The sequence below is a fragment of the Pyxicephalus adspersus genome, chromosome 2 (assembly GCF_032062135.1).
Source record: "Pyxicephalus adspersus chromosome 2, UCB_Pads_2.0, whole genome shotgun sequence".
Taxonomy (NCBI): Eukaryota; Metazoa; Chordata; class Amphibia; order Anura; family Pyxicephalidae; genus Pyxicephalus; species Pyxicephalus adspersus.
Window position 1 is genome coordinate 153,816,242 of NC_092859.1, and position 19,225 is coordinate 153,835,466.

At 42.5% G+C, this 19,225-nt stretch overlaps 1 protein-coding gene across 1 annotated transcript in view; it reads left to right on the plus strand.

Annotated features, from left to right (window-relative positions):
* Positions 1 to 8,274: 8,274 nt before the first annotated feature.
* Positions 8,275 to 19,225, plus strand: part of MXD1 (MAX dimerization protein 1) — a 17,792-nt gene continuing 6,841 nt past the window's right edge. Inside the window, exons 1-2 of the mRNA XM_072402798.1 lie at positions 8,275 to 8,553; positions 13,495 to 13,591. Coding sequence (XP_072258899.1) covers positions 8,481 to 8,553; positions 13,495 to 13,591 — 170 coding nt within the window. The 5' untranslated portion in view covers positions 8,275 to 8,480. The remainder of the gene's footprint in view (positions 8,554 to 13,494; positions 13,592 to 19,225) is intronic.

A 19,225-nucleotide genomic window follows, 5' to 3' on the forward strand; every position in this document is an offset into this window, starting at 1 on the left:
TCTGTTATCTGACTGATCAAAATCTGACTTTGTACTCGTCTCCACTAATTGTGGGAAATCTACCAAATCACATTCACATGCGTACTTTCCATTTCTGCACTTTAAAGTCAGATTTCATCTTGGGGTTAGAGATTGCCGGATGAAAGCTGCAGGCAACAGGGATCCAAAAAAGCATTCTTTACAGGGCTAACTGTGACACAAAGGTCATACTCTAATCATGCATACCTCTCGTTTGTGCAACATGGTTCCAATTATTCTGAATGGCACCCTAAGGCATCTTCCCACTGCACATGCACTACTATGCATTATTGATTTACTCCGTGTTCCAAAAAATGTAGCATTGCTGGTTGTATGTGCGTCCTTTACCTGGGGAAGAGAAGTGTGGATTGATTTGAAATGAACTTGTTTGAGGGGTTGTCCTAGAAAGATGAGGATTCCCTACTTGACCTGTCATTGTACTTACACTGAGGCCTCCCAATCCCACCGTAAAGAATTGTCGTCTGTCCCAGTACAGTTTTCCAAAACCATTTGATTCAAGATTCCCTTACCCAAGTGTTGTGATCCTAGAGTCCTCATCCAAACAGCCTGTCCACTAACACTAATGATCTGCTTTCGCCCCCTGAGCCCTACCCAAATCTATTTCTATATGGGGGAAAATGCACCTGAAAAAAAAATTTGGTATTATAATTCCCTTATCCCTGTCTTTTGCAATGCTGGGTGCGATGGCATTCCGGAAAGATTCCTGGTGAATACGAAGCAGGTGAAATGTCATGGGAGGACTCTCCAGTCCATTCCATGAGCAGCTTTTCATGAAATTATTGCTGTTCCACCCGGATGGTGACCCCGGCAGCACTCTGGCCTTTGCACCGCTAGGTCCGAGGTTGGAGTCTCAACCAGGACACTATCTGCTTGGAGTTTGCAGGTCCTCCCTGCCATCATTTAGATTAACAGCACTGAGCAGTAAAATAAAAACTGATTAGCTGATAGTTCTTCCTCTAGCTCTATATGTAGGGGATTAAAAAAATCTAAAGCCAAGATAAATTTACGTACTTGTCCTAGCAGTATTTTTTATAGAGATTTAATTTGACCTAAAGCCAATTTCTATAATTTTGAATGCAGTTGGGAAGGATTTGAACTCCGGCCATTTTTATTATGTCCCTGCTAAATAGATGTGTTCTCTCTGTTTGTCCTGGTGGCTGTTGTCTCCAAGACAGAGTGACAGGAAAGCCAGTTGTTGCAGTATAAAAATGAGATTCTACAAAGGCACCCTGTGTCACTATTAATGCTGCAACAACCTGTTGACACTTCATGCATCCATGCAGATGTTTTCGATGTTGAAAAGGATAGCTCCAAATAAAAAATTCAGCACTGGTGTTCAGTGAGACTGTTCATCAATCTTCCATGTTGGGGAGGCAGAAGGGGTAGACATGTGGGAGGTTCAATTAGGCAGCAGGTAGGTGCAATGTGTGCTGCTGAACCAGAGCCCCATACTCTTGTTAGCTTATGGAGGCAGTTGTACATAGTCAGGTGTGTCATTTTTTTTGGCCCCCAAAGGAATCCTAAATATGAATTGCCGCTGACCCGCCACTGCATTGAAATAGCGCCGCTACTACCATTCCCAGCATCACTCGCATCTATAGACCAGCGGCCTCCCTGCCTTTGCGTGGCCCCGCATTGGACTGTTATATAGAAGCAGGGAATTGTAGTAGCGGTGCTATTTCGGTTTCAAGTTTGGTCCGCAACTTTGTCTAAGTTTTTATTTTGGCCCACTGTGTATTTGAGTTTAACACCCCTGTCCTTGGTGGTATATAAAATATAATCAGCTTTATGTTTATTGTTACATGATGGTATTGTCTCTTTTCAGCCTGTAGGTGGCAGTGTTACAGCTCCTATACATGTATGGATCTCATTACAAACCTTGAATCAATAACTGATGATATAAACAGAAAAGTTTCCATTGATTTCCACTGGCAAATGAAACCTTAATAGCTCCCTGCCTAAGCATTCATGCAGCTGTGAACCTGATAACAATAACATAACTAACTGACACCAATGATCTTTTTGGCTAACTATAGGGGTGACATTCTTCCCAATGGCCAGCAATTTAAGAGGAATTCTCCCCACTGACCACCACACTAATATACTGTGAGCTGTGGATATAATATTTATAGAAGGGGTCCCCTGAAGACCTGAAACTTATTTCATGGGTTCCCCCAATGTAAAAAAAAAAAAATCAGGAAAGGATTTTCTAATGCTTGCATGTGTCTGTATTGTAAGTTTCATTAATGCACACTTTTTACTACACATTACTGCAATGTGAGTAGGAGTAGGTTGCTGTAACTGCTAAAAATACTATGCCAAAACACTATTCTCTGGATGACAGCAGTGCTGTGTAATTTCATGCAGGAAGACACAAACTTACACACAGCGGATATTGTGGAATTGGAGAGAGAGCAGAGAAGGGCAACTAAACTAATAAAAGGAATGGAGGAGCTCAGCTATGAGGAGAGATTAGCTGAACTGAATCTAGTCTCCCTTGAGAAGAGACGTATAAGGGGGGATATGATCACCCTGTATAAATATATAAACGGTCCATATAGAGAACTCTCTTCCCAATTATTCACTTTAAGATCATTACACAATACAAGAGGGCACTCTTTGGGTCTGGAGGAAAAGAAGTTTAATCTCCGGATAAGGAAGGGATTCTTCACTGTAAGGTCTGTGAAAATGTGGAATCGGCTCCCTCAGGAAGTAGTTTCAGCAAATTCTAAAGATTGCTTTAAGAAAAAGCTGGATGATTTCTAGAAGCACAGAATAGATAACTGGGGGTTAAGGCTTTTAAGTAAAGATAACAGAGACTGCTGATCCAGGGAACATCCGATCGCCTCATGGAATCAGCAAGGAGTTTTTTTCCCCTATTGGAGCAAATGTTTTTCCGTAGTGGTTGAACTTGATGGATTTATGTCTTTTTTCAACCTTACTAACTATGTAACTATGTAAGACAAATACTGATCAACCACAACATTAAAATCGCAGCAAGGTGACATGATTGAGACAATGATGATGTGGTTACAATGGCACCTGTCATGGGGTGGGATAAGTCAGGCAGCAAATCAACAGTCATTTCTTAAAGATTGTGTACACAATATTTATATAGCCCGATATACAGTATTACGCAGCGCTGTACAAAGTCTATAGTCATGTCACTAGCTGTCCCTCAAAGGAGCTCACAATCTAATGTCCCTACCATAGTTATATGCCATTAACCCAGCCTAAGGTCAATTTAGGCTGGGGAGTCAATTAACCTACCGACATGTTTTTGGAACTCCTATCACAAATTGCTAAAACCCAATGCTGGCCATGGAAGAAAGGTGTCAGAACACATGGTACATTGCAGCTTACTATGTATGGGGCCCCATAGCGGCAGAGCAGTCAAAGTGCCCGTGCTGACCACTAGCCAATACCACAAGGAGAAACAGAAATGGACCAATGGAAGAAGATGACCTGGACTGATGATGATGGCCATGGTTGTCATTTACCTAAGGAAGATATGGCAGCAGGATGTCCTATAGGCACGCCGACTGAGGCAATATAACCTAAATTGGCAGATACCACCGTATACCATTATGGTCCTGTGGAGTCCATGCCAGGACAGATCGGGTATGGCGGCACAAGGCCTGGTCTGTACATTATCAATGTTTTGACTGATCTGTGTATTTCCCTTTTTGATTTCTTCATAGTTACACTTTCACAAAACAAACCACACTTCAGCTGTTACTAGTGAAGCGCTGGTTGTGGTGGGTGTATGAACAGCGGCATATCACACCTTAGTCACATGGAACGAATATAAACTGCTCATACACACACAACCCACACACGGGGTGTCTCCACAATCAACGAATATTTCTTACAGGATGATCAACACCTAGAGCGAAGCATTTTAAAATGATATACCAGCTGGTTACTAGAGAATATGTGTAATGTTTTACTATATCATCTTCCTGGAGATGTGCTGTACATTGTATACACAATATGATACAATTGAATGTTTATTAATATATAGTATTTATATAGTGCCAACATATTATGCAGCGCTGCACAAATATGTTTATAAAACAATACACTTAAATTGCCTAATCTGTACTATATATTAACTTGTCAAATTCTTCCTCCTTGGGCTCGCACATTCCTAGCTCATGATTATGATTTAGGGGACTGTCCCTCTTTGCTGCACAAATGTCCCCCTACATAGAAATTTGCATTAAAAAAATGGTAAATGACAATAACTTTTAATGCATTTTTCACCGCTTTTAATGCTGCTATTATTATTATTATTATTATTAATAATAATAATAATAAACAGGATTTATATCCAACCTAATATGCAGTGCTGTACATTAAATAGGGGTTGCAAATGACAGACAGATACAGACAGTGGCACAGGAGGAGGAGAGGACCCTGCCCCGAAGGGCTTACAGTCTAAAAAGGTGGGGAAGTATCATACAATAGGAGGGGGATATGGAATGGTGGGAAGTAGTGAGGGTTTAGGAGACAGAAGAAGACGGGTAGGTGAGTTTGAAAAGATAAGTTTTAAGAGCTCTTTTAAATGAGCAAAAAGTAGGAGCAAGCTGAATAGGACAAGGAAGACCTTTTTAGAGAGTCGGGGCAGCTCTAGAAAAGTCTTGGAGCTGTAAGTGTGATGAGGTTATGAGTGAGGAAGTCATTAGTAGGTCAATGGAGAAGCAAAGAGAGCGGCTGGGGAAGTATTTTTCCACCAGGTCAGAAAGTTAAATAGGACAAGAACCGTGGAGGGATTTGAAGGCAATTGAAAAGTTAAAAAAAAGCCACAGTGGGGTCATTCGCATCACAGTGAATCCAGTAACGGACATTACATGCATTGTGGTGGCATTCTAACACACCTTCAAAACTTGTGTGCTGTAAATTTGCATGAACTGTGTTGCACCTTAGGCCATATTAAATGTGTGAATGCATGGCAATGTATGTTATTGTATCATTAATATTAATAAGCAGGATTTATATAGCGCCAACATGTTACGCAGCGCTGTACATTAAATAGGGATTGCAAATGACAGACTAATACAGACAGTGATATAGGAGGAGAGGACCTTGCCCGAAGAGCTTACAATGTATGTTGTATGAACACAGCATTGTGGTGTGAGTGGGCCTAAACGTCTGCAACCTAATGCACCCAAACATAGAGGTCCATGATGCACTTTTATTAGGAACACCACATAACCACATGCAGCAATGGGTTTGGGGTTTTAATAACAGTAAATCACAACCCAGAGACGCAATGAATGTGCTGTGTGTTGCTGCATTATTCGACTTATTAGTGTGAACAAACCCTAAGTGATTGTTTTTGATCATTGAATGTTTTGTGCCCTTACCCCTATCCCAGAAGGTTGGGGCTATACATACGCACTCTGCCGTCTCCTTCACTCCTATGAAGAATTAGCATGGAACAAGGGTGGAGGTTGCATGGGGTGGCCTGGCCAGCATTCTTGTTCCGTGGTGTCCTACACCACAACACCATTTTATTGAATTTGAGATAGGTGTTTAAAGAAGGGGAGGGTGTGGGGTGAGGGAGCTGGGGGGGGGGGACTCCAAAATAAGTAAAAATGCCCCATAGGTGTAAAAAACAACACTGATGTAAGTGTCTACAAATTTGTATTTGCTCATGGTCAACAGTAACCGATAACACTTGGTTTGCATATACACAACACCCATGGGAAGAATGTACACATCAGACCCGTCTACTACACACAGCTGATGTCTTGTAGGCTCCGTACACATTGCCTGATTCCCACCTCCAATCTCATTTCTGATTCAATAAAACAATGAGACCAGAAATAGGTCTGAAGGAAGCAGATGGCCAATCAGAAGACTGATGTTTGGGCTTACTGTTTGGGGGTAATTCTATTGACTCCATGATAGTTTGTGAGGGTATGGAGGGGTTAGGAGAAAGAAGGGGGCAAATCACCAATGATTGGCCCTTGTTTAATCAATATTGTGTAGATTCCCCTTTGTGCCACCTCAATATCTCTGACCCATCATGGCATGGAATCCACAGGATCTCTGAAGGTATCCGGAACCAAGACATCAGTCACCCAGACATCACTGCCTCCACTGACCTGCCTTTATCCCATAATGCCCCATTCTGCCTCCACTGGCCTGCCTTCATCCCATAATGCCCCATTCTGCCTTCACTGGCCTGCCTTCCTCTCATAATGCCCCCTTCTGCCTCCACCGGCCTGCCTTCATCCCATAATGCCCCATTCTGCCTCCACCAGCCTGCCTTCTTCCCATAATGTCCCCTTTCTGCCTCCACTATCCTGCCTTCCTCTCATAATGCCCCTTCTGCCTCCACCAGCCTGCCTTCCTCTCATAATGCCCCTTCTGCCTCCACCGGCCTGCCTTCTTCCCATAATGCCCTCTTCTGCCTGCCTTCTTCCCATAATGCCCCATTCTTCTTCCACCGGACTGCCTTCTTCCCATAATGCACCCTTCTGCCTCCACAATCCTGCCTTCATCCCATAATGCCCCATTCTGGCTTTACCAGCCTGCCTTCTTCCCATAATGCCCCATTCTGGCTTTACCAGACTGCCTTCTTCCCATAATGCCCCCTTCTGCCTACATGGTACTGCCTTCTTTTTCCACGTTTCCATTGCCAATTTCTTATGCCTATTGTTGGTGCCCTTGGTGGTGGACGGGGCAGCATGGGCACCTTGACTATTCTGCAGCTGTGTGGCCCCATAGACAGCAAGCTGCTCCGTGTGTTCTGCCTCCTTCCTTTCATTAATTTTTAGCAGTTTGTACTTACAGAAGCTCGTCTTTGGGATTAGTCCAGACAAGTCCCACACACAATGAGCCTTGGCTGCTGACTGCAAACTCCCTTATCATCAGTCCACCACTTGTCCTTCTGTGGATAACTTTTTACTAGGTACCCAGAAAAACCTGTCTGTGTAAGCAAGCAGTAGTCTCTCTGCAGAGTTCCAGCATGCCTTTTCCTAAATCATAGCTTGCCAACCAGCTTAGTGATTGTAGAGACAGATGTCCATATTTCCCACTAGGCAGTGGTATTGGACCTCTGCAGGGAGATCTCTGCTTCCAAAGTCAGGGCTCCACTCTGCATTGGCATGTTGATAAGGGGAAAAAGCAGGAACCAGGGATGATAACACTGAGCTTTTAATTTAAAATTAAACTTCAGTCTGGTATTAAAAATGTGGATAGATGGGCCTCAGCATTCCAGGCTTGCGATGTGTTAGGCCACAGTGGTCCAAAATCAGACCTGCACTGGAGAAGGTGCATTGGGGGTCCCATTTAGAATGAATGGCAAGGTTTGATGCCACCTTGCACTGCAATCATGTGACCTGGCACTTCTCCCTATCACTCTGCATGACATAGAAATGGCATGGCACATAACATGTCCTGTCCTGTCTTCTGACCACGTGATCTCAGCTGATTATTATTTTATTTTTATTTTTTTTTTTGCACTGCAGCAACTCCACGTTCGCAGTCACGTGACGCCGGCCAGGCAAGCCCCTCGGTCACGTGATTCGCCAGCCCAACCACATTACGTAATCCCTTCTATTTCCAGAGACAAAGCTGCGCTGACGTCACAGAGGGGGTCCCTGCTGTGAGTGACAGGCGCGTGCCAGTAGTGACGTCACCGGCCTTCGGCTGCAGAGCTGCAGCTCGCTGACAGCTCCAAAAAGCTGCATGGCAGCATGGCATCAGTATATAAAAACAATGATAGAAAAAAAGTACAAGTATCAATGCAGCAATGTATATTTAAATGGTAATGCAAAAGGGGATGATTACGTCATTATTGCTATTTAATGCATGTTCGCTCAATCTGCACGTATTGATCGGTGGGGGGGTGTATGTGTCATATTATTGCACGTGTGGTTGTCACGTGTCACGTGACCTACGCACAGCCCATAGAAGGGCCCATTGACATATGTACATTCCATGTCAGGCTGGCGGAGACACACAGCCGGCGATTGGCTGCGATGACCTCACATTTCTAGGAGTGTGCCAATCATGTGCTAGGATGTGAATGGGCGTGTTTAACATCCCGCTGTCAAGCGAACGTCCAATCGTAGCCTGCTCTGCTTGACAGCAATCTCCGCCCACCTTCGAGACCCCCTTATTGGCCTGCCCCATCTGAGGTAAACACCAATCAGGCGTCGAAGGCGGACTTCGTGCTGTAGCGTCGCGGCCAATCGGAGCTCGCCACTGTGCCAGTGGGCGAGTCGGCACAGGCAAGAAAGGGGCGTGACTTGCAGGAGCCGATAAACAACAATCCCAGCGCTTCCCCTTCGGTAGAGTCCCGGTCAGTGAGACAGCGGAACGAGAAGCTAGCAATACACCTCCCACAAATCTGTACTGTTCTGCCTAATCACCTCACCGATACACCGTGCCCTGCCACCACCTCTCCTCCTCCCCGGTGCTGGAAAATGGCGGCCTCGGTTTGTGTCAACATCCAGATGCTGCTGGAGGCGGCGGAGTATCTGGAACGGAGGGAGAGAGGTGAGAGGGGGGATCTGTGGACGTTATCCTGTGTCTGTGTGGGGAGCCTGGGGCCTGTGTAGGGAGGGGGAGGGGGGGACTACAAGGCTCAGCCTGACAGGGACCGCTGGGGCTTGTAGTGTACCTGCAAGGCCTCGGCTATCTCCTTCCCCGCCGGCCTGAAGCGGCTGTGTGACCGCCTGTCACTGGGCTCCATTCACTTAGCAGGATAACGAACCTTATTTTCTATAAGTGACAGTTATTTACAGCTGTGACCAATCAGAGATGACCGTGACAGTCACGTGACTGAGGGAAAAAAGGATCCTTATCCTTGTGAATCGGGCCTGATGTCAAATCCAGAAAATCTCCAAATATACCGTGTGTGCACAATCATTACACATGCTATTATTTATAGCACCAACATATTACACAGCGCTGTACAATACATAGGGGATGCAAATGACAAACGCAGGAGGAGGAGAGGACCCTGGCCCAAAGAGCCTATTATTATTATTATTATTATTATTACAAAACAGGATTTATTTAGCATATTATGCAGCGCTGTACATTAAATAGGGATTGCAAATGACAGACCTGCCCCGAAGAGCTTACAATCTAAGAGGGGGGGAAGTGGCACATTGTGTGTGTGTGTATGTGTATATGTAATATATATATATATAATGATCACATTTAGGCAAATACCCATTGTGTGTATGTATGCATGCCTGGTCCTAGGCACCGGTAATGCTCCATTATTTTTATATATATATATATATATATATATATATATATATATATAAACACATATACACCTAGCGGAGTATTCACACATCAGCCCTATATAAACCCAGATTCACCCACCATGAGCAACTACATGCTAGGCTTTGAATTCATACTCAGTGAAAGACTGATCTGCCATCAAACATGTTTCTACATACCATGCACAGCATGTGTGAATCTATATTCATATAATTCATATATACCAAGGGGATCACTCATGTGTGTAAAGTCCCGGTGAATGTGTGGTTAAAAAAAAATGTATAATATGTTTCGGATTCACATGCATCCTGTCATTTCTGATTCATGTGTGTATAATGTCATGTATGTGTATCTTCATGTATATTCATGTTTGTATATGGCCATGTGTCGGATTTATGTGTGTGTATATTGTCATGTGTCAGACTCGTGTATAATGTCATGTATGTGTATCTTGCTATGTGTCGGATTCTTGTGTGTATCTTATCATGTGTTGTATTTGTGTCTATGTATCTTGTATTGTTTCAGATTCGTGTGTGTGTGTGTGTATCTTGTCATGTGTTGTATTTGTGTGTATAATGTCATGCATGTGTATCTTTTCCTGTGTCACATTCATGTCTGTGTATCTTGCCATGTGTCACATTCATGTCTGTGTATCTTGCCATGTGTCGGATTCATGTGTGTATCTTGTCATGTGTTGCATTTGTGTCTATGTATCTTGTCATGTTTCAGATTTGTGTGTGTATCTTGTCATGTCACATCACATTTGTGTCTGTGTGTGTATATTCATACAATCATTTCCCCCGTAGCACATGCATGTCTGAGCATTGCCCCTTGCTAATAATGGCTGTACAGATGCAGATCCTCTCAGCCTACGTGCAGCAAAGATAACGGTGACCATGCTGATCCAATGTGCATTCTGTGTTCCTCCATCTGCACGCGAGGAGTTTTATTTACAGATGCCTTTTAGTTACCTTTATAACAAAAAAAAAAATGTTCCAGTAATGAAATCGCAGCCCATGTGACACGTGTGAATGTACATCCGCTGAGCGTTCCCATTTACACAGCCATACAATGACATCTGAGTGTTGTGTTATTATTCTTGCAACTCATCAGCAGGCCCTCCTCTGATTCATGTGATATTCCACATAAACCTGCGTGTCAGAGCCACCGATCATCCTGGATTCCTCAAGCTCATTCCTGCAACATAAACATGTGCAGCCCGTGATGATAAAACCCCATACGCTGCCTCCATGACCGAAAGCCAATGCACAACCCTGGCGTAATAGTGAAAGCAATAATTAGCGTGCTGCATCTCTATAATAGTTGTTAATTATCCTCGAAAATATTTATTTTTTTATTTCCCTGTCGGATGAGGAGCCTATTATTATGCTAATATATTGAATCATTCACGTGATGCAGCAATGTGGTGCATGAAAATGGAGCCTGCTTTCCTGCATGGGCTCGGTAAATGTTAACAGAGAAATAGAAGCCACAGCTATAAATAGGTGTCATTTCAGAAAATGGAGGGGCCAAATATTGTGTGTCCTCCCTAGGAGGTGGCGGAGATCTGCAGTCTGCGATGCACAGCCTGTATACACACACAGACAATTGCTGGACGTGTGTTACTTGCGGTCAACAGAACAGATTCTGGAGGGGGAGGGGGGGAGTAATGTCCTAAAGAAAAAAATGTGTGCAGTGAATGTAGTGTTCTTTTTGCAATTCAGTTGTTACAAAAAAACTGCATTTTTGTTGCCGAATGATATTTTTACATATAGAGTTTAATGTGTGTAATGTTTGCATGAAGTGCCCTTATTTCTATTCTTTACACCATATGCAGGTGTTCAGTAGACCAGTATTGATTTGTATTTTATTGCAATTTATGGCCCTGCCATGTAATGAGTTCCCATCCACTACTCATGGGGAGCTTTGTGTATAATGCTCATGGCACGAGGTCAGTGATTTGCAGTTGGGTTTGATCTTCAGTAAAACGTTTTCATGTCTTCCTGGTTACAAAAGCCATTGAGCTCAGTGTGGCCATTTACATGACGGTGTGGTTGTTGCCTTGCAGCACTGAGGTTCTGGGTTATATTCTAGCGATGAGGGAAACTTGGGCTTGCCAATGGATGTGTGGGTTTGGTCTGGAGCAGCATTTTTTTTTATGTATCAGAGCTTTAGTAATTTAAAAGTTGTTAATATAAGAATAAAACTTTTGGGATGTGACTCCCAGAACTGCTTCCTACAACAAATGTTTTAGTAAAAATAATGAGATTAAGCAAAAGGTAATATTGGCTAGAAGAGAGATGCGCGAAAATTGCAGTGGTGGTCGGTGTGGTGCCTCCCCTTGGCGCTGGCTGCCGGTGTGGTGCCCTCTCCTTGGTGATCAGTGGAGCGTAACCCACCAAGCTTGGTGGTCATTGGAAAGAATCCCTTTACAGATAGCCAAAGCGATCATTGGCTTCAATGGTTACTCATCAAAGATGCACAAATTGCTAAAGGGCCCCTTGGTCCAGTAGTTACCAATTCTTGGGTTACAGATTGTTGATTTCTGTTGTGCTGAGATTGCATTGTTTGATCCCCAATCATGCAATAAAGCAACCTTAAACTGCTAGGGTGGGTAGGTTGGCTGGTAGACGGGTCCTACTGTAGTTTTCTATTGATAGCGGATGACCGTTTGATGTACCTAAGGAATATTCCGGCCAGAAATGTTTCCCCATGAACAATAATGCCTTTTCTTTGAGCACGTATGTGTGGATTGCAGGTGATGCACGTATCTCAGTGGGAATAGCTGGGTATAAGCCAATGATTAGCTCCATCTTTGTATCACGAGGAGTTCCTGCTGAGGTCATTGGAAGCCCATACACATCTTGATTAGACATGAGAAAATTGATCTGCGCTGCATTGGTTGGTCAGCAAATAGTGTGCACGTGTCAGTATGCACGGACTGTGCCATATCGCATTGTGGTTTGTACACATTGGCACTCACATTCAGGCTCATATGGCACCACATTTGTTTGTACTTTCACTTTTCCTTGCCAGTTTGCTTACTTTTATTCCCAGTTGCAATGAGATTCTCCAGACTGGGCAAAAAACCTCAAAAATCTTTTAGTTCCAGTCGTGGAAACAACAATTAACTGCAAGCTGCAATAAACAAAACCAACCACAACTATGCGAGAATTAGTAATGTCAGTCTTATATTAGTATAATTCAATATTATTATTTGTACACTTATTTAGATTTCCTTCCACTGCCTGAGCTTGTGTTAGGGCATCAGAGTTCACCCAAGGCCTGACCCCCTCACTGCATATTTAGATGCTGGCAAAGTATATAGGTAGTTAATAGGGCAGCAAATGGGATGCCCTGTCAGCTCTCTATGTTAATTGAATAGCCACTTCCCTGAAGGAGACGGGATAGTGTACTAAATCCCTATTTAATGTACAGCGCTGCGTAATATGTTGGCGCTATATAAATCCTGTTTAATAATAATAATAATAAATGCTTCGGTTTTCAATGACCCCTATCGCCCCTCCATTCCAGAACTTCAGCCTCCTCCAACTCTACATTGTTACATTTAGTGAATGTGAGGTGCCGGTTCCTTATCTAACCTCTGTAACTGTAAGTGATGTTAGGGTCAGGATACGATCGTTCTCAAACAATCCAAAATGGAATCCAAATGGAATTTCCATGCTTTCTATCTGAGAAAAGCGATCAGAAGCTGGTGCACGTGTCTGTGTATTGTTTGATCAATTGATCATTTGATCCCAAATTCTTAGCAAACCTTCTCATGTGTACTAGGCCTAAGGCAAGATGGGACTGGTTCTCTTTAAGAATTCTATGTTTTTACTTCATTGTTCTTGTAAAGCAATTATAATGTACAAAACATATATTATTATTCAACTGGGAACTGTTGTTATCATTCAGTGGTAGTCTATTTTTTCATGTGTAGGATTTGAGCATTGGTATTACTACGCCCTCCCTCCTTTCCTTATAAATAACACACTGTTCCTTTAGGGAGCATTGTGTGTGTTTTTATAGCATTGTACTTGTGTATGTTGTATGTTTTGTTGCTGGAGGAAGGATCCTGCATCCCTGTGTCCTGCAGATGTTGTTTTCCTCTGGCCGTTGTGCTCTCATGTTAATGCTGTTATAGAAAAGGCAATTGATGCAGCATTCAACTAACTGTCATGTCTCTTCTGCTGTGCACAGAAGCCGAGCATGGTTATGCTTCCATGTTGCCTTACAATAGCAAAGAGAGGGATAGTTTGAAGAGGAAAAGCAAATCGAAAAAAAGCAGCAGTAGCAGGTAAGACGATTCTGGCTTTTGTTTTCCTTTTTTTTATATATATTTTTTGCTTGTGAAATTCTGCAATATGTCTGTCAGTGTGAATTTTCTTAATGCTCACATGCAATTCACATGTGACATTTGGCAAGCTGCACACCCCCATGGATTTGTGCCTTCACTGAGAAACCTCAGGTGGCTTTTGCTCTTGTTTTCCTGTGAAAAATGCGTCTAAGCTGCTAATGCAGTGAGAATGAGACAGATCGGCATGACGTGGACCAAGCAGCAAAAATAACACATATCAGGGCAGTGCAAGACTGGCACAATAATTGTGATCTGTGTGTCACTGCAGGCATAGAATTAGTTATAGAAGATGATACTGTGTACATCTGGGAATATATATATATATATATATATATATAGATATTATTCACAGGTTAACACACAATGAGCCCGCTGCCGTAAACCTGAATTGAGTTTATGCTGTATCTATATAACCAGAGAACCCACAAGGCATCTCTATGGGCAGAAGCCAAGCCCTTGTCAGAGAGAATAGTGCAATTGGTTAGAGCATTTTACTCTCCCTGCACCTTCACAATAGGTTGATATCTTATGAGCCTATACCAATATATGGCATGTTTGTTATATTCCTATTGTAATCCTTATCCATGGAAATTTTAGCAATGGGGTGCAGCGGCAAAGCTGCTGCCTTGCCCAGGGCCCCGATGTTCCTTAATTCTTTTCTGGATACAAGTAGAAATTTAGTCCCTTATTTCTAAACTGAATGATCATGTATTTGGTAGTAGCTAATCATAATTACCTGGACTTGTTCTTTTTAATGTTGGGGACATTTCATAGTTTGTCCAAGCCACTTCTTCTTCATGTGAATATTCTCAGTCCACCATTGACATAGCTTTATTTTACAATCAGTCCGCCATTGACATAGCTTTATTTTACAATCATTTCTACCATTGGACAAGTGGGACTGTAGCTGTGATCATAGTCCATGGCTTTCCAGTGCAAATGACACAACACATGGAGTAGGATACAAATTGGCTCTTGGCCAGCTTCTGGTATCACTTTTTAGAATTGTTGCAGGGTTTAGCTCTAGTTTACACATTGTTACCTTTACATCACAGTCTCATAATGCAAATGTCCACTGATATAAACACACTCCCTAGAACTGAGCAATCCAGGAGGAAAAGTAGAACTTTCCTAAACAAAGCTATTACTCTGTGCGCCATGAACAGACATAGATGTGAATGCTGGAAATCTCAGGCACACAGTATCATTGTGCAAACCAAATCTTGTATGAAATGATTATTTGCTCATTATCTTGCTTTTAATGGGGTTGGGCAGAGAATACAATGTCACCTGTGTGCAAAGGCCCTAATTTTAGCAACCACAGTGCTATAATGAGTCTGCGATAATAGGTGTGTGGGAGCTTTCACTGATTTGTTTCGGAGGATAACAACTTTAGGACTGGAGTAGATCAAGCTGGACAGCTTGGGATCAAGAGATTTGGCTTAATTTACACTGGGCATTTGAAGAAGCCATAGAAACTTAAGGCAGTCATGGTCTCCGCACTGAGGGGTCTACCCCCATCTATGAAGTATGAGTAAGTGCTAAAACCTGTTGTTTCTGGGGTCAGAACTGTGAACAAAGCATATGAGACCTCTCTATCCCATTTGATGGAGCCACCAGTGCCCTTTATTTGGACCATTTCTGGATATGTCAGGATAGACATGTATACATTGTGTGTATCTAAGGAGCAGCAAATTGTAACCAGGATTCCTCCAGAGGTTCCTGTGGGTTCCATGAGCTGTCTGATTGACCCATTTCCCATGCCGCATGCATAATTCTGCTCCCAGTACCATCTGAAAAAGCCAGCATGACACCAATTATTTTTTTGGCTGTCTGTAAGGGTCGGTGGCATTCAACCACCAATATATGGAGGCATTCTCCTCAATGACCACCGTTGAATACATTTTAGCACAAGTTCCATGAGACTTCAAAATATTTCAAGGGTATTAAGGTTGGGAAAGGCTGCTGTAGCACATATGTGTGCCCATCCAAATCTTTTTATTATTTTTCTATAGTCCATTGCTGTAATTTATTTTATATGCATGTTTTATTATCCTTACATGTTTTACTTTCACTTCTACATCCAATTCCCCAGCACAGATTCCCCATGGACTTTGTTTAATGTAGTAAAATGTTGAACCTTTTACTTGGCATGATTGTCAAACTGTTACTATGGCAACTTCAGCCAGGGATTGGGCTAAGACTGTGCACTCATGGGCAAACGTGCTGTCCGATTCCCTAGCCACAACACTTTGCTTCCCACAGCAAGGAGCTTTGATTATACAGCGAATGCTCTCACGTGAACAAGGGGGGGAGGTCACTCAGAGTTCGGGCCTAATGGGACATCCCTGGAGATAATTGTCACCACCAAATAGGTTGTGTGAAAGATAGCGACACAGACAGAACTAACATCAGGCGAATGAGATGCCATTTTTCCCGACTGGCTGCTTTCCCTGCTAATTTATACAATGTAACACAAAATGTAGAGGCCTTCAATTATTTAGTTCCAGATCTAATTGTAAGTGACCAGCAACAAACCTGAGCCCAGAACATTGCAGCACTGACGCAAATTAAATGTGACAGTGTTCCTAAATAGTTACTATGGTAATCGCATAAATAATTAGACTAATACCATAAAAAAAAGGATGATTAACATTTAAATTTGCAGTGTTACTACTGAACATACAGTGTGAAAACATACAGCGTTAACAGATGAGTCGTGAAAAATAAAACCCAAAGCATTGGGGGTCTGCCGAAAGACTGTTTGCTATTGCAGGCCAAGAAAATAAGAAAACTGAAGCTGATAATTGATCATTCTGAGCTTGACAGCTGATCGTAATTAGGCAACTGGATTACATCCATGGCTAGGTTGACAAAAAACAATCCTCCATGTTTAGACTTCATCAATTCTAGTGCTGGCCCAGGAGAAGGCAAAATAAACTCCCCTGTACAAGAGATAACAATTTTTTGCCTGACTCGGTAAAAAAATTATTCTTGACCCTTTAACGAACTGATCATAATTAAAGCAGTTTTAGCCCAACCCACCATGGTCAGCTGTCTGAAATGAACTTCCAAGCAGCTCTGAGGCTACCACATTGTTTGCTGCTGTGCAGAGTCATCGTCTTATTAACTGCCCTTCAAAAAAGATCGCAATCTAATATCCCTACTATAGTCTGATGTCACTGCTGCAGATAGAGCCGTCCCATTACAATTTATTAATAATGTCCAATAGGTCCTCTGTGGAAGCTGATTAGGTCTTACACAAGGAATGCTTGTAACAAGGCTCCATACCTCTAGTGCCTGTTTGCTATGCAGTGTTCTCCTCGGCCTCTTGCAGCTGGGGGCACCACCCGGAACTTTTCTGTAACCACCCGGCTGGTTTTGGGTTTTTACTGAGGAGTTGGGCACAATACAGGGGCTGCCACCCACCTACAATTTTTTAGCACCCAGCTAAAAAAAATTCTGAGTTCACCACTGCTATGGTCTTGGTCGCTCTTCACCCAGTACTTGCCATCTTCATGACACTGGAATAAATGCACTAGACTATTTTGTTTCCAACCACTGAACAGATATACTGGACCAAATTTGAAAGTTCCCAGCTAGTGTCACCATAATATCAGCAGCCTGTTTAGCCATGCTGGGTTCTTTCTGTAAAATCATGCTAGGGTCAAAATATGGGGATTTATGGTTTTCTGGCCCACTTGGTATTGTTATTTGGAAACCATAAATGGTGGGGAATATTAGGATAGCTGATGGATAAGTTTCATGCTGCTAAAGTGTTTTCTGTGATTTGGTGTAAATGTTCTGTCCTGCATGACTTAAATTTTAAAAAGAAGCAGTAAATGATAAAACCTTGAATGATCTGCTATTGCAGGACATGGAATTATCAGAAACAATGTATTGAAATAATTTATAGAAGCCAAAAGATTGAATAACTGATAATTAACAATGTAATTTTTCGCTAGACAAATATTGGTGGGTCCTGATTTCAGCATTCGGGGTATCTGAATGTACACATTCCTCTGATGAACATGTCTATCTTTGGTAACATTTACTTTCTAAGCAACAAACATTTACGTTTCCATGTATTTCGTTTGACCATTCCTAATACAGTTGTATTTACATACCAAGTGATTGTAGCCAGCTGAGTACAGCCCTTTTCACATGGACATCTGACGCCCATATGTTTCCATGCCTCCTATGTGCACCAGTTTAGGTAAATCTGTGGCCTCAAGTATTGTCTGCTGTCTTTGTCAATATCATGTTATTCATCTCAAGTTGTATTCGCTATTGTTCTTCGCTGAAGTAGGCATTATTTTACTTAAGAAGGATGGTCAATCCTTATTTAGAGCAAACCTGTTGGGTCAGAGATGGGAAATCTGTCATTAGTGACTTTTTGGATAGTGAAGTTTGGTGTGTCCATGTGTCTCCAAGGTATCCTAGCACCTTATATGCACAGTGTTCTCCTCAGAATGTTTAAGCTGGGTGGGGAGAAGCTGCAGGTGGGTGGTGGCCCCGACATTGTGACCCAACTTTTCGGCAACCCCCCCAAAACAGCCGGATGGTTACTTAGCACCCAGCTAAAAGGGGAACAAAAGAACATTGATGCAAATGCTTGTTCCAGGTTAGTGGCCCTGCAAATGGTGAGGAAAGGATAATGACTGCTCTGAAAGCTACCACATACATTTGCTGCTCTTCTCAGTTTGCTTTTAGATGTAAGGGCGCATAAGACAAGCTGATTGCCAACAGATCTTCTAGAAACCCAGTTCTCACAGGGATGTCCCATGTATATGTGAATATCAGATGCTTGTATTGTCTCCAAGAACAGCAGGCTATCTGCTGAATATGAGCCATTCAATAGATTTCCTTTACATAGAAATGTTATCATCTGTCATTTGATGTCTATAGGTAAGCAGTGTTTGTACTAATAATGAACACCCGAAAAGCAATGATGAGCCACTGCAAAAGAGAAGATAGGACGCCTTATCTCCTTGCAGATTAATGGGTATTAGTGTCCGTAAAAGGGGTGGATTACTCTTTAATTTATTCCTAATCTATATCTAAATTGATGGGATTCCCTTATCTGCCCCATGGTTTGTACGCCCAAGAGAATTGACATCTGTCTTTTTGTGTTAACCACTGATACAGTTACCCGTCCTGTGCCTTTTAAATTCTAGCCAGAGAAATCTGTATCGTTTGTAATCTGGCGTAATTTAAAACTAATTTCTTCTGTAGGACAGCAGCACTTTATCTGTATTTGTTAGTCTAGACAAATTGGTGCTAAAACAGCAGGGTCTTTGTTATGCTTTTGTGTCATGTGATACAAAGCTGCTATGTTGGGTCGTGTGATGTTTTTGCATTGTGGTTGCCAGTGATGTCCATTTACCGTATTTTTCGCCGTATAAGACGCATATAAGACGCACCCAATTTTAAAGGAGGAAAATCTCGAAAAAAAAGATTCTGAACCAAATACTGTACTATTCCCCTTCTGATCCGTCATGTGCCATTCATACCGTATTCCCCTTCTGATCACTCTGTGTCAATTTAAATTCCCCTTCTGATCACCCTGTGCCA